Source organism: Gopherus evgoodei, chromosome 2 (genome assembly GCF_007399415.2).
Source record: "Gopherus evgoodei ecotype Sinaloan lineage chromosome 2, rGopEvg1_v1.p, whole genome shotgun sequence".
Classification (NCBI taxonomy): domain Eukaryota; kingdom Metazoa; phylum Chordata; order Testudines; family Testudinidae; genus Gopherus; species Gopherus evgoodei.
This window is the reverse complement of record NC_044323.1, coordinates 152875722-152888254: the sequence shown is the minus strand read 5'-3', so window position 1 is coordinate 152888254 and position 12533 is coordinate 152875722. Positions and strand designations below refer to the sequence as shown.

Genomic DNA, 12533 nt, shown 5'->3' with positions numbered 1-12533 from the left:
CCTGACCTCTGCAGCATTGGCACCTCCTTTGAGTCCTGCTCACATCGTGGCAACGTTCCCACTAGGAGCAAGGTTTAGGCCAATCCTTTCAAAACTGACTGCTGATTTTGGGGAAGCTCAGCTTTGAGACACCCTGAACCTGATTTTGAAGGGGCTGCTCCTGATGACATCAAACAGCGCTGCAAGAGCTTGGGCCTTCTGAAAATCTAGCATGAGGTATCTTAAACTGAGCACCCGAAAAGAGAGCAGTGCCCCCAAATTAGAGACCATGGAAAGTTTTGATTAATTTCCCCCATGTGCAGTACTGGGAAGTGAACCACTGTTTTTGAACATCTTAGCTTAACACTTTAACCACAAGACCACCCTTCCTTTTTGTTACTGTTCCTTATATAGAAAGGAAAGTTCACATAAAGGCAGTTAGGTGACCCACAGCCCTTACACTTAAAATAATCCCTGTGCCAAGCTGATCTCTGAAAGTTGCTGTGTCCGTTGTGTTTGAAACCTGTTTGAAGCTTGTTGGAGCTGAACAGCTCTGGCTTTCTGCGATTCTGAATCACAACCTGGCACATCCATGGCAAATTCTCTTGTTACAACCTGTGCTGGGTTCACAGGAAGGTAAAGCCTTTTTGCTTTGCAATGGGACACAGAAGAAAAACTTGGATTAGCTGTTGTTTTCTCAGTGCCCTGTAATGTTGGTTTTGTATCACAGGATGTGGGACCAATAATGTGTGAGTTCCTAGGAATCACTGGATGGTAATAATACTTTGCACTTAAATTGAGAATCTTTAAGCTCTTTACAAACATCAGGAGTGATTTGGCTCTCACTGAACCAATGGGAAAATGCCCATTGACTTGAGTGACACAGGTCTTGGGCTTGTCTACACACAAAAGTCATACTGCTTTAGCTATACTGGTGTAATTAGAATGGTATAACCTGCATAGTATGGACTAAATTATATCTGTATAAAGGTGCTTATACCAGGATAACTACTCCTGTATAGGCAAGGGAATTAGCAATACTGGCAGAAGGCACCTTTGTACTAGTATAACTGAATCCACCCTAGGGATTTCACCAGTATAACATTAATGGTTAAAAAAAGCAACAACATACACTTCTAGTTCTATAGTACAAAATCTGTGTCTAGCCAACTCACAGCAGTCCTCAGAAGAGCCCCAGTCCTGCAAATACTTACATACATGCTTAGCTTTTAGCCTGTGAGCCATTCACTGATTCACAGTAAAGCAGAGGGCCATGCTAGTTAAAAAATATCACACCCCTGACCAACTGAGTTATGCCAGCAATAGCCCTAGCGCAGCCACAGTTACACCAGCAAAAAAGCCCTTTTGCTTATTTTCTTTGGGGAATTGGTATAAGCTCAAAAGCACACTTTAGCTGGCATAAGCTGTGTTTGCACTCGGAGGGTTTGCTGGTACAGCTATACCAGCAATCCCTTTTTAGTGGAGATAAGGCCTAAGTGTTGACAGGATCAGGCATTAGGTAGGTACAGAGGCAAGATACAGAGCGGTTAAGCTTGTCTCAGGGTCCAGGTCAACAGCTCGCGGGGCTAACTCAAAACCAGCCATAGTAGACTTTGTGGCTTGAGCTGGCGCTCAGGCTCTGAAGGCTTGAAGCCACTCACCCTGCTCTCTAGGTTTAAGAGCCTGACCATGTACTCAGTTATTTTTAACACCATAGTGAAAGCCCAAGTGTGGTGTCCCAGGCTCTGAGATGCGTGGCTGGAGGCTGCTGCTTGCTGAGTAGACACACCCACAGTAAGTCGTGGCAGCGCCAGGAATGGAACCTACTTTATACCCCTGGTCTAGATGTTATTTGAGAAGGATGACCTTCATCACTAGCAGATTTGAAAAGAAGACCCAGAAAGCTCAGTATACAACATATTGTCAGCCTGGGTGCAATAGCACACATGCATGTCCAGTGCCATGTTTATAGGACTGTTCTGTCTGCAGCAATAGGAAAGAAATCCCTTGGCCTGTATGTGGGTCAGGACTCAAGAGAAAACAGGTGTTACCATTTCTCAGCTTCGATCTAGACTCTGCAAAGGTGCGTTGTCAAAATCTCAGGTCTTGGAGGTGAGTAGATGTCACAGTAAGGCCACCTAGAACACTGATCAAAGCAAAAGGACTAGATTCTTCATACACTGCTTTATCTGTTTTTAGCAGAGCTGTGCTCCCCTCTGTCTCCTCTTACTTTGATCCCTGGGACAGATTGGGGAAGACCAGTCACTGGCTCTTTTGATATAACAACGACAGCAACAATTCGATAACTTCAGTCTCCTTTCCAAGTCTCCCTCTCTCTCTCTCTCTATTTTGTGTGGTCATCTTTGCCAGCACAGCACTGTGGCATGGTGCTTATTAGCAAAGTGTTGATGCTGAGCAGGCAGATGAAGCTCATGACATTTTGTTTTGGTAGGGTCTACAAAAATGGTGGCTTTTACAGCATTTCTCAGTGAGTGAGTGGTAGGCTTTATAGAAAAAACGCAACCTAAAAAATAAATGACCTGGTAGATTCTTGCTAGCAGATTATAACAGTTTAACAACTTCAAGGTAGGTCAAAACAGAAACCTATCTTGACAGTGTTCTTTTTGACAGAATATAAACTATATGGTACACAAAGCTGCAAACATCTGTCCTAGTAGAACATGTTCTGTAATTGCTGTTAACCTTAAAAACCCAGACAAGCTTTGCCAACTCTGAATGGAAAAGGCCTGCCAAATATGTGAGTGCTAGATAATATTTGCCTGTTAAGTAAATGCATAAAAACACCCATGATTCAAAGGTAGGCTAGGAAAACACTACCCTGATTATGACTGCTGGGAAACCACCAACACTATGGTAGAGGAGAAAGATCTGCCAAGCATTCACTTTTCTTCCACTGTCTCCTTTAGTCCAGTCTCAAAGCAATGGGTGCTGCCTGGGGTTCTCTGCCTGGTGTCCCCCACTGGTGGCCTGCTCCTACAATTTTGATTTGTCCCCACTCTTTAGTTGTCCTCTGTTCCTTTGTGGCCTCTCTCCTCTCCTGAGGGGGAGGCTATTGTTGCTCAAAATAGGCACCTTTCCTGAACGCTCAATTCACACAACCAAGATGAGCAAAACAGATATATGGTTCCCTAGCCAAGAGCGTCTGAATCTCACTTGAGTGGATCCTTTTATTCCAATCTCACCATTTGTCCTACAGCGATACAGATGTACATACAGTGGCCTCTTTGTTCAAACTCTACCTGAGGGAACTCCCCGAGCCGGTTGTACCGTGGTTGCAGTATGAGGACTTCCTCCTGTGTGGAATGCTTCTGAATGCTGATGAAATGAAGGTACCAATGACCATGCATTTATTCCACCCCCCTTAAAAAACACTTGTTGGAAATGGAAGTGCTTTATGAATCAAAAGCATCTACAATTCAGTGCTTAAATACAATGGAGTTGGACGTGCTAGATAGATTAGCTAAAGGGATGGATATGGAACTAGATAGAAAAGAAGGGACGCAATTTGGGGCAGGGACTGTCTGCTACGCTGTGCAGCACCTAGCATAATGGGCCATATTTTTGGTTGGCCCTTAGAGCATTACTGTAGTAAATATTATTAATAACTATCCCTCTGGTGTAATTCTACCAAGTTTGGGGTTCATTGACTGCCATGGAGTTACATGGGGGACAAATTTGGTGCTTTACAGTCTCAAAAAAGTAGCTGAGAAGATACACTAGCATCCTGGCCAGTATTGGTGTCCTAGGGAAAGAGACGATTTGCTTTCTCCCCTTCACCCCTTGACTCAGCCACCCTGCAGACCTCACCTTGTTATCACTTCCAGCAGAAGAGTGTCTGTGGGTATGCTCAGTTGCACGCTAGAGGGAGTTGTATGTGACTAACTGGGTTTTAAATCCAGAATGTCTTCCTGTCTGAACTGCCGTTAAAATAAGTAAACTTAGCTCCCCAATCTGGCAGCATGGGTTTACCTATCTTAAGGTTTAGCTGTCAGGGTGTGTGAATCCTGAAAGCTGCCCCATCTCTCATATTTCCTGTTTTAGCTGAGTTCCTGCAGTAAATGAAAAGTGTAAACAATTATCAGAGAAAGGAAATGCAACATCCTGCATGCCTCATATCACTCTGAGTCTAGAGGATGGTCAGCAGGAGAGTTGATGGGGTGAGCAAGAAAGGAGATGGGGCAAATGAAGGGGCTGAGAGAAGCAAAGAACTGATGGGAACAATGGTTTGGGGAAATATGAGTGAGTCACTGGGGTCAGAATTTTCTTAGCAGCTGGCCCCGTAGCAAAAAGCTTATTCCAGGAACAGAGCAGAAGGACTGTGGGTGACATGTCCAACAGATGACTTCAGCCTTGCTTTCTCATATCCAACCAACCAGCCATTGTGGGTCGCTACCTGTGGGGGTCTGAGGGGAGTTCTATATATGTAGAAGCTGAGAACCCGTGGGTTTCTTTTAACATTCCAGTCACTCAGATAGAAACACAGGAATTGCCATTCTGGATCAGACTAATCAGTATTGTCCGTCACACTAATGGGACTATGATAATGTATGTGGATTCAGTTCCAAAGGCGAGCAAGCACTGAGAGGAGATACCACACCTGGATGTCATTGGAGAGACTGGGAAAATTCACAGATGGTTTGGAATTCAGATGTTCATGAGCCTTTATAAAGCAATTTTAAAATTGTGTTTAGGGTCATCAGGAGCTAGTGAAGCAGCTGTCTCTGCTTCCCCGAGTCAATTACAACCTCCTCAGTTATATCTGCAGGTATGTACTCTTTCATAATGTACAGACAGCCCAACTTTCATCATGGTGCGTGAGAAGTTAGACCCAGATCTGTGGATCTTGGCCTTAGTCTCTAAAGGTGAAACTGACACTTGTGCAGAGAGCAAACACTGGACTGCCTTAGGCTCCACTCAGGTACCCTTTAAAACTTCAGGTGACTAACCTCTTTTGTGAGCCCCCTGCACAAGGTTGAATTTCTCTGTAACTGAACAGATGAGCTGAAGAGATTTGAACAAAATTGTCTACCAGTAAATCCCAAACCATGTAAAACTCACCTGCTTTGGGTTTTTTCTTTTCTTTTCTTTTTTCTTTTCTTTTTTTCTTTTACAGACTTGAAATTCAGCTCAGGTGCAAAAAGATGGGCTCTCACCAACCTCCTGGATCCACATGGCCCAGGACACTGGGAGAGTCTGAAATCTGAACATGAATTTGAATCAAAACATTGCAAAGGCCTGAACCAAATCTCAGATCTGGACACTCCCAAACTTTGGGTGGTTTCTTACCTGGGTCTGGATTTTCTGGCTTGAGCAGAAATTCACAAACCTTTTTGTGCTTTGAATAAGCATGAGCCAGTTTATGGATTCTCATAAAAAACTACCTGACACATGGTTTCAATTAGTTTTAATGAGAAACCTGTTAAAAATTCAGGGGTTGTCACAAATTTTGCTTGGCCCAAAACTGAGAGGGAAACTATATGATTTAAATCTAGCCCTGGTGAACGGAGACATAACTTTATGCTGGATGCAGTAATTTGTGGGTGAAATTCTCTAGCCACTGTTATAAAGGAAGTCAGAATAGATGATCTGCAGAACAGGTGATCAGAATGCCCCCTTCTCACTTTAAAACCTATGAATTCACTGACTGCGGTGAGCTCAACTTGGCCTTGTATGTACACTCCCATGTGTAGCACATTGAATCCACAAGAATCAGAATCAAGGACAATATTTATCTGAACTCTTGCATAGTGAAACTGCTGAGTTTCGCCCCACCCCGGCCTGCTTGCTGTCTCATTTTTTTTTTGCAACATCATTAAGGATCAAACCAATCTTTGTTTCTTTTTTGTTTTTTGGGGGACACAGCTCTTTTACCACTTGACAGATTTGGCTTCTGTAGAGATGCCTAAAAAACAAAGCCTCAGTGTGCTCTGAAATAACAAGGGGCATGTATCTATGTTTCTGTCCCTGGGGGCCTGGAGCAAGTGCTGGGTGGATCATTAGGATTTTATAACACCTTAAGCAGATTTATCTTCAGACTGTTTGTTTTCCGACGTGGAATTTTTCCCCTTGGATTCCGGCAGGTTCCTACATGAAATACAGGTGAACTCCAGCGTCAACAAGATGAGTGTGGATAACCTGGCAACAGTGATTGGAGTGAATCTCATCAGGCCAAAGATAGAGGACCCTTCAGTTATTATGAGAGGTACAATGGAATCCTGTAACACCATTAACTTAGGCAGCCCTTGCAGTATTCAAGAGATCACTGTATCCAAAGGATTAAAACAATGAACTTCCTAAATCAGACGCAGTATAGAAGCCAAAACACCACCTTGCCTGGATAGAAAACATTCTGCCTGGTATCTCAGCACAACGGCAGGTCAATCAGGCAACAAATGGCCCTACAATAATAACACCTAGCCCTTGTATTGTGCATTCCATCCATACAAGGGCTGATAAGCAATGTTCTGGGCCTCAGAAAGGTGTGGAATTCTTTCGTACCTTTGCAACCACACAGGGAACTCTGGAAAATAGTCATTCAAGATGATCCAGACATTTCAACCTCTCCACTGAACTTTGTGGCCTTGGGGAGAACTGCACCAGAACTAATAGAGAAATGCTTTGGGTGTGTAAGATTTACTCACACCATAGAGCTAAGAAATGGTGACCACTGAAAGTGAAGCTTAAGTCTCACTCTTTCTACAGGGAAGAATTTCACACAAAACCCAAATTCCACTCTCTTTTTAATAATGTGCAGTGAATTCTAGGGAGGAAAGGATTTAGGGTTAAGTCACTGATTTAAAATAATGGTATGAATGAGTTCTCCCTGGGTGCTGTAAAATGTGTCTCTTTTCTATTGCAGGCACCCCCCAAATCCAGAGAGTGATGACTGTGATGATAAGCGACCATGCCAAGCTCTTCCCTTTGTCAAAAGATGAGCCCCCTTCTCCACCTGCCCAAAGGAATGATTCCAAGAAGATCCAAGTGCCGCGCAGTTCTGTGGGCTGGGATGCTGCAGAAGATCCACCAGCGTCCAAGGCAAACACTGTAACCCATGGCCAAATGGTAAGACTCGATCCTGTGAGATAATAATAATTCCCAGCTCTTTTAGAGCATATTTAAACCATGCAAGCAATGAGGAGTCCGGTAGCACTTTAAAGACTAACAGATTTATTTGGGCATAAGCTTTCGTGGGTAAAAAACCCACTTCTTCAACCATGGGATCTGAAAATGCTCTGTAGAGGAGGTCAGTATTATTATCCCCATTGCATGGGTGTGGAAATTGGGGCACAGAGAGGTGAAGTGATTTGCCAATGGTCACCCAGTAGGACAGTGGCAGAGCCATGAAAAGATCCAGGTTTCTGAGGCACAGTCCAGTGTTCTCTCCACTAGGCAATACTGCCTCTATGGGTGGGAAAAATTTACTTAGTGCTGGTCAAAAAAAAGGAGAGAGGAAAGAAAAAAATCAAGAAATTTTTTGCATTTTTCCCATTTTGATGACAAATATTCTATACGTTTCAAAAATTCAAAATATTTTACCAGTATAGAGCTGTGTGTTTTAAAAAGGGGGGGTGGGGGAAGAGTTATTCTTGATTTTTTTTTCTGGTTTTCTTTGTCATCAAAATATGAATTTTTGACAACTTAAAAAGGTTCAAGCAACTCAGGTGTCCTACCAGGATTATTTCATGAAACATGAAATTATTTCATGTTAATAACGTAAGTGAGGATATTTTTTCCACATGTGATATTTTGATTACTCTTTATATTAAGGTACAAATTATAACTAGTTAATAAATGGTAAGTAAATGATTAATGGATATTTTAATAAAGGGTTAATCTGTTTCTACGGTTTGTTATAGGATCAAACAGGTTAAGAGTTTACTAATAACCATCTATAATCCCATCATCCTGATGTGCTTTCAGCGAATACTACTCATCCCTGCAATATGACTATAACTACACCTGGTTGGAAAATGGGTTTCTTTTAGATGAAAAATTTAGACTTTTCACTGAAAAACTGAAAACCAAACATTTTCAGCAAAAATAAAAAGTTAAATTTTCAGATGAAAATGTTTTGGTTTTTGGCTGAAAAACTAAAAAAAAGAGGTTTGTTTTTTTTGTCAATAAGTCAGAATTGTCCCTTGAAAGCAAATACTTTCCACAGAAATTTTAATTCAGTGGAAAATCCATTTTTCCACAGAAAATCCTTTGATGGAAATTTTTTTTACCAGCCCTCCTCACAATGTCCACTCATCATTTCTTAACGAGTTATAAATTAACTTGTATATAAAGTGTGGCTTTATTTTTGTCACCACACTGTGCATCTGTACGGTGTGTGAATGAAAATGAAATTACTTTCTAATGTTCTTGGCTATGTTTTCAGAGAGATGACCTAGATACCAGCAGTCCCACTTCCTCTGGAGCTGCGGTCAGGCTGGACGCATCCCTCGAAGATAATGATGTAAACCAATCCAAAGATATGTTGGAAATGTGGAAAATACAGTCCAGGAAAAGAACTCAGACCCTTCCTAACAGGAAATCCTTCCTAATTGCTTCCTCTCAGGGGGAGAAAGCCAGCAGCGATAAAAATGACATATTCAGCAATGACTTTTGGACATCTTCAGGAAGTCAGTTCTCTCCGACTTCCCCAAAGGAACACAAAAGAACATTGTCTCAGGATCTTTTTAAGCTGCTCGACCGTCACCGGACTTCGACCTATGACAATGTCCCTACCTGCCAGGCAGAGAGTGGGGAGAGCACTTGCACTAGCCCTCTCAGCACAGCAAGCAGCAGCTCCAAGAAAGATTTGTTAGAAAACCAAAGCCCTAGCCTTGTGCCAAAGGAACTATTGGGTCCAAACATCGGTGCTGAGAACTGTGGCTCTGGTCAGGAGAACCAGGAGTCCCTTCGAAAGGTGATCCTAGGGCTGAAAAAAGAAATGGAAATGCAGAAAAAGGACTATGAAGAGCAAATAAAAAGGTAAATGATGGTTTGCAGTGTTGTTGTCGACATGTTGGTCCCAGGATAGTAAAATGACAAGTTGGGTGGAGTAATAGCTTTTATTATGATTTTTGGAAGTTGGTAATAAAAAATATGACCTCACCCACCTCTCCTCTCTAAGGTAAATAATTTTCAGTACTGCATTCAGGAGAGTATGAAAACCTCAACTCACACTCTTATAGTATTATATTATAAAGGGTTGATTACTAGTATTACTATAGCATCATATAGTAGTAATTACTGATTTTATTGTAAATATGATAGTATTAATATTATATAAGATTAATTTCTGGTATTACTATAGTATTCTGTAATTTCTAAGGTTACTATAATATACTATTATAGTATCGATACTATACATGAGTAATTACTAGTATTACTATAGTATCATGAAGTAGTGATTACTTACATTACAACAGTATCATATCACTCAATTAATACTGCTAATTAATAGTGTTACTGCACTATCATATAGCTGTAATTGCTAATGTTTTTTTAGTATCATATTATTACCATATTAATATTAGGCATTATTAATTACTATAGACTTGGCCATTATAGAGATAGAGGCCAGCCATGAAACTTGGATTTGGATCCAAATTTCTGCAGAGTTAAGGGTGGCTTATCTGAAATTTTGGTTTGGACTAAAACTGGGAGAGAATCCGTTTTCCCATTTCACAAAAAAATTATGAGGTTTTTGGAAATGTTTCTTGTCTCAAATTGAGATCCGAAATTGGGATGAAAGTCAAAACTGTGAAAATTTTCATGAACTGATAATCTGATTTTTTTTTTTTAGATCAGGCCAATCAAAATGAGTTTTTTTGATAATTTCAAAAGGTTTTGTTTTAATTTTGACCAAAATGGGATGTGTCAACACCTTCTAAACTTTGCTTCAAAAATGTTTTGAGTCAAGAAATTGTTGAAACTTGCCTTTTCTCATGAAAAGTTTCAGTTTTTGCCAAACTGGCATTTTCCAGCAAAAAAAGTTTAATTGAAAAATACCCGACCAGCTCTAGCTGGGTCCCATCTATAGGGCCCCAGTGCCGCAGGCCCCTTTGTGAGCTTGCAAGAGCAGAGAAAGGTGCATGCATCTTTGCTCCTCTCATCCTTTTTGTCCCCTTTGTAAGGACCAGACATAACTGCATCCCTTTCTAGTGACCCATAGACACTCTGAACTCACAGCTCCATTCATCCCTGCTGCTGCCAGTGAAGGGGAGCACATGCTAGGCCAATGGTTCTCAGCCTGTAGTCTGCAGATCCCACTATGTTTAAAGGGTCAGCAAAAGACTTAGACTGAAAACTGACTGAACAAATGTCCGCTATATATAGACAACAGATTTCCAAAGGGGTCCGCACCTCCACTCAAAATTTCCAAAGGGGCCCACAAATGAAAAAAAGGTCAAAAACCACTATGGTAGATCCTTCTGTAGTGCATCAAAGCTCCTTCTAGGTCACTGGAGCTATGTCCCACCTCCAGTATAGGTCTGTAGCCAATAGACACAATTTGGTTCATAATTATCCCCACAGCTTTTTAGTTGCTATGGATTCATTGGACGTGACAAAGTGTTATGGGATTGGGTAACGAGGCTGTGCATCATTCAGGGTAGCACTGCCGAGTATTGTATTGCTGAATGACATGGAGGTATAAGCTACCAGGAGCCACATGATGACCTTCCAGGGCTGTCCCCTGTCCTTCCCATTGCAGCCTCCAGAAGGAGAACTATGAAGTCTGGGCCAAAGTGGTGCGACTGAATGAAGAGATCGAGAAAGAGAAGAAGAAGTTTGTGGCGCTGGAATTGAAGCTTCAGAATGTGGAGCGCTCATGGGAAGACGTTGAGAAGAGGAACAAGGTGCTGGAGCAGGAGATCCAGGACTTTGTCAAATCCATGAGTGGTCCCAGGGACAAAGGAAAATAAAAGAATGGACCTGGATGTGCACACACATGGAGTACAGCTGCATGGTGGATTATCCTCCCCCTTCAGATAGGAATTACCAGACTGGATTGAACCAGGGGTCTCTCTTGTCCAGAATTCTGTTGCTGTGAATGGCTAGCACTAGCTGCTTCAGAGGAGCGTGTAAGGAGCCCTACAGGTTAATCTTCCTCTAGGGAAAGTTCCTTCCTGACCTCTAGTAGTGAGAAATTGGTTTATGCCTTGAGGTAGGAGGGTTTACATCTTTTTCAAAACTCTCTTTTGCTTTTTTATTCCTGCTCTGTTCAAGTTATCCATATACGTGGCATGAATGATACCATGTGGCAGGGAGTTCCACGTGCTGATTGTACAGGATGCCCATTCACAGTGGCCCTGAAGGAATCTCTCTGTCACACACCAGTTCCCTGGCCTGAAGAGTGATAACACTTGTCCTGGGAGAAAGGACTGATGGTTTTTAAGTTTCTCAGAGGGGAAAAAAATAACATTGAAAAACTGGACCCAGGAACTTGGAAGAGCCTGTGTCCTTATCATTATATAGGTGACTGCTTTGAGTTAGATTGGACATTGTACTGCACTCTACGGTTAAACCCCTTTTCTCCATCCTCTGCTCCTAGGCTGAGTGAAATTACAGTTTTCAGAATAAAGTCTACGTTTTAGTATTGCTGTCAGAAAGATGGATAAAAGCAAACAAATCACCTTATGCACCCCTCCTCCTCAGAAGTCCAGTGCAGAATTGTTCCCCAGAGTATATTTTACCTGTCACACTTTATATTAAGATTCCATTTATAAATAGTTTATAACAGGTTAATAAATCATAACTGTTTTAATAAATGGTTAGTCAATCATTTTAGATTGCTGTGGACTCCAATAGGCCAATAGATTTCTTATAAACATAACATGCTAATAATGTGCTTATAACCATCTATAACACATGTAAGCTGCTTATAATGTCATTTATTAACTCTTCACAAACCATTTATAACTCACAGAATAATAGAAATTGAAGACTGGAAGAGATCTTGATATGATCTTAGTCCAGTCTCCTGCACTGAGGCAGGACTAAGTATTATCTAGACCAGGAGTAGTCATTTATTTTTTGTCAAGGTGCAAATTTCTTGGTCGAGGTATACTCAGGGTCCAGATTCCAGAGAAAATAATAATAATAATAAAATAATAATAAGTAAATATATAGATTTCGGAATCCATTTAAAAACGTCTGGTAGTCTGGATTTGGCTCACAGTCCACCTATTGACTACTCCTGATCTAGACCATCCATGACAGGTGTTTGTCTAACCCAGTGTTTCCCAAACTTGGGACGCTGTTTGTTTAGGGAAAGCCCCTGGCAGACTGGGCCGGTTTGTTTACCTGCCGCATCTGCAGGTTCGGACGATCGCGGCTCCCACTGGCCGCGGTTCGCTGCTCCAGGCCAATGGGAGCTGCTGGAAGTGGCACAGGTCCAAGGACATACTGGCCGCTGCTTCCAGCAGTTCCCATTGGCCTGGAGCAGTGAACCGCGGCCAGTGGGAGCCGCAATCAGCCGAACCTGCGGACACGGCCGGTAAACAAACCGGCCCGGCCCGCCAGGGGCTTTTCCTAAACAAGTG

At 42.0% G+C, this 12533-nt stretch overlaps 1 protein-coding gene across 1 annotated transcript in view; it reads left to right on the top strand.

Moving 5' to 3' along the window:
• Positions 1-11759, top strand: part of ARHGAP25 (Rho GTPase activating protein 25) — a 44836-nt gene extending 33077 nt beyond the window's left edge. Inside the window, exons 6-11 of the mRNA XM_030551982.1 lie at positions 3197-3329; positions 4692-4765; positions 6081-6202; positions 6860-7062; positions 8381-8976; positions 10703-11759. Coding sequence (XP_030407842.1) covers positions 3197-3329; positions 4692-4765; positions 6081-6202; positions 6860-7062; positions 8381-8976; positions 10703-10913 — 1339 coding nt within the window. The 3' untranslated portion in view covers positions 10914-11759. The remainder of the gene's footprint in view (positions 1-3196; positions 3330-4691; positions 4766-6080; positions 6203-6859; positions 7063-8380; positions 8977-10702) is intronic.
• Positions 11760-12533: the final 774 nt, after the last annotated feature.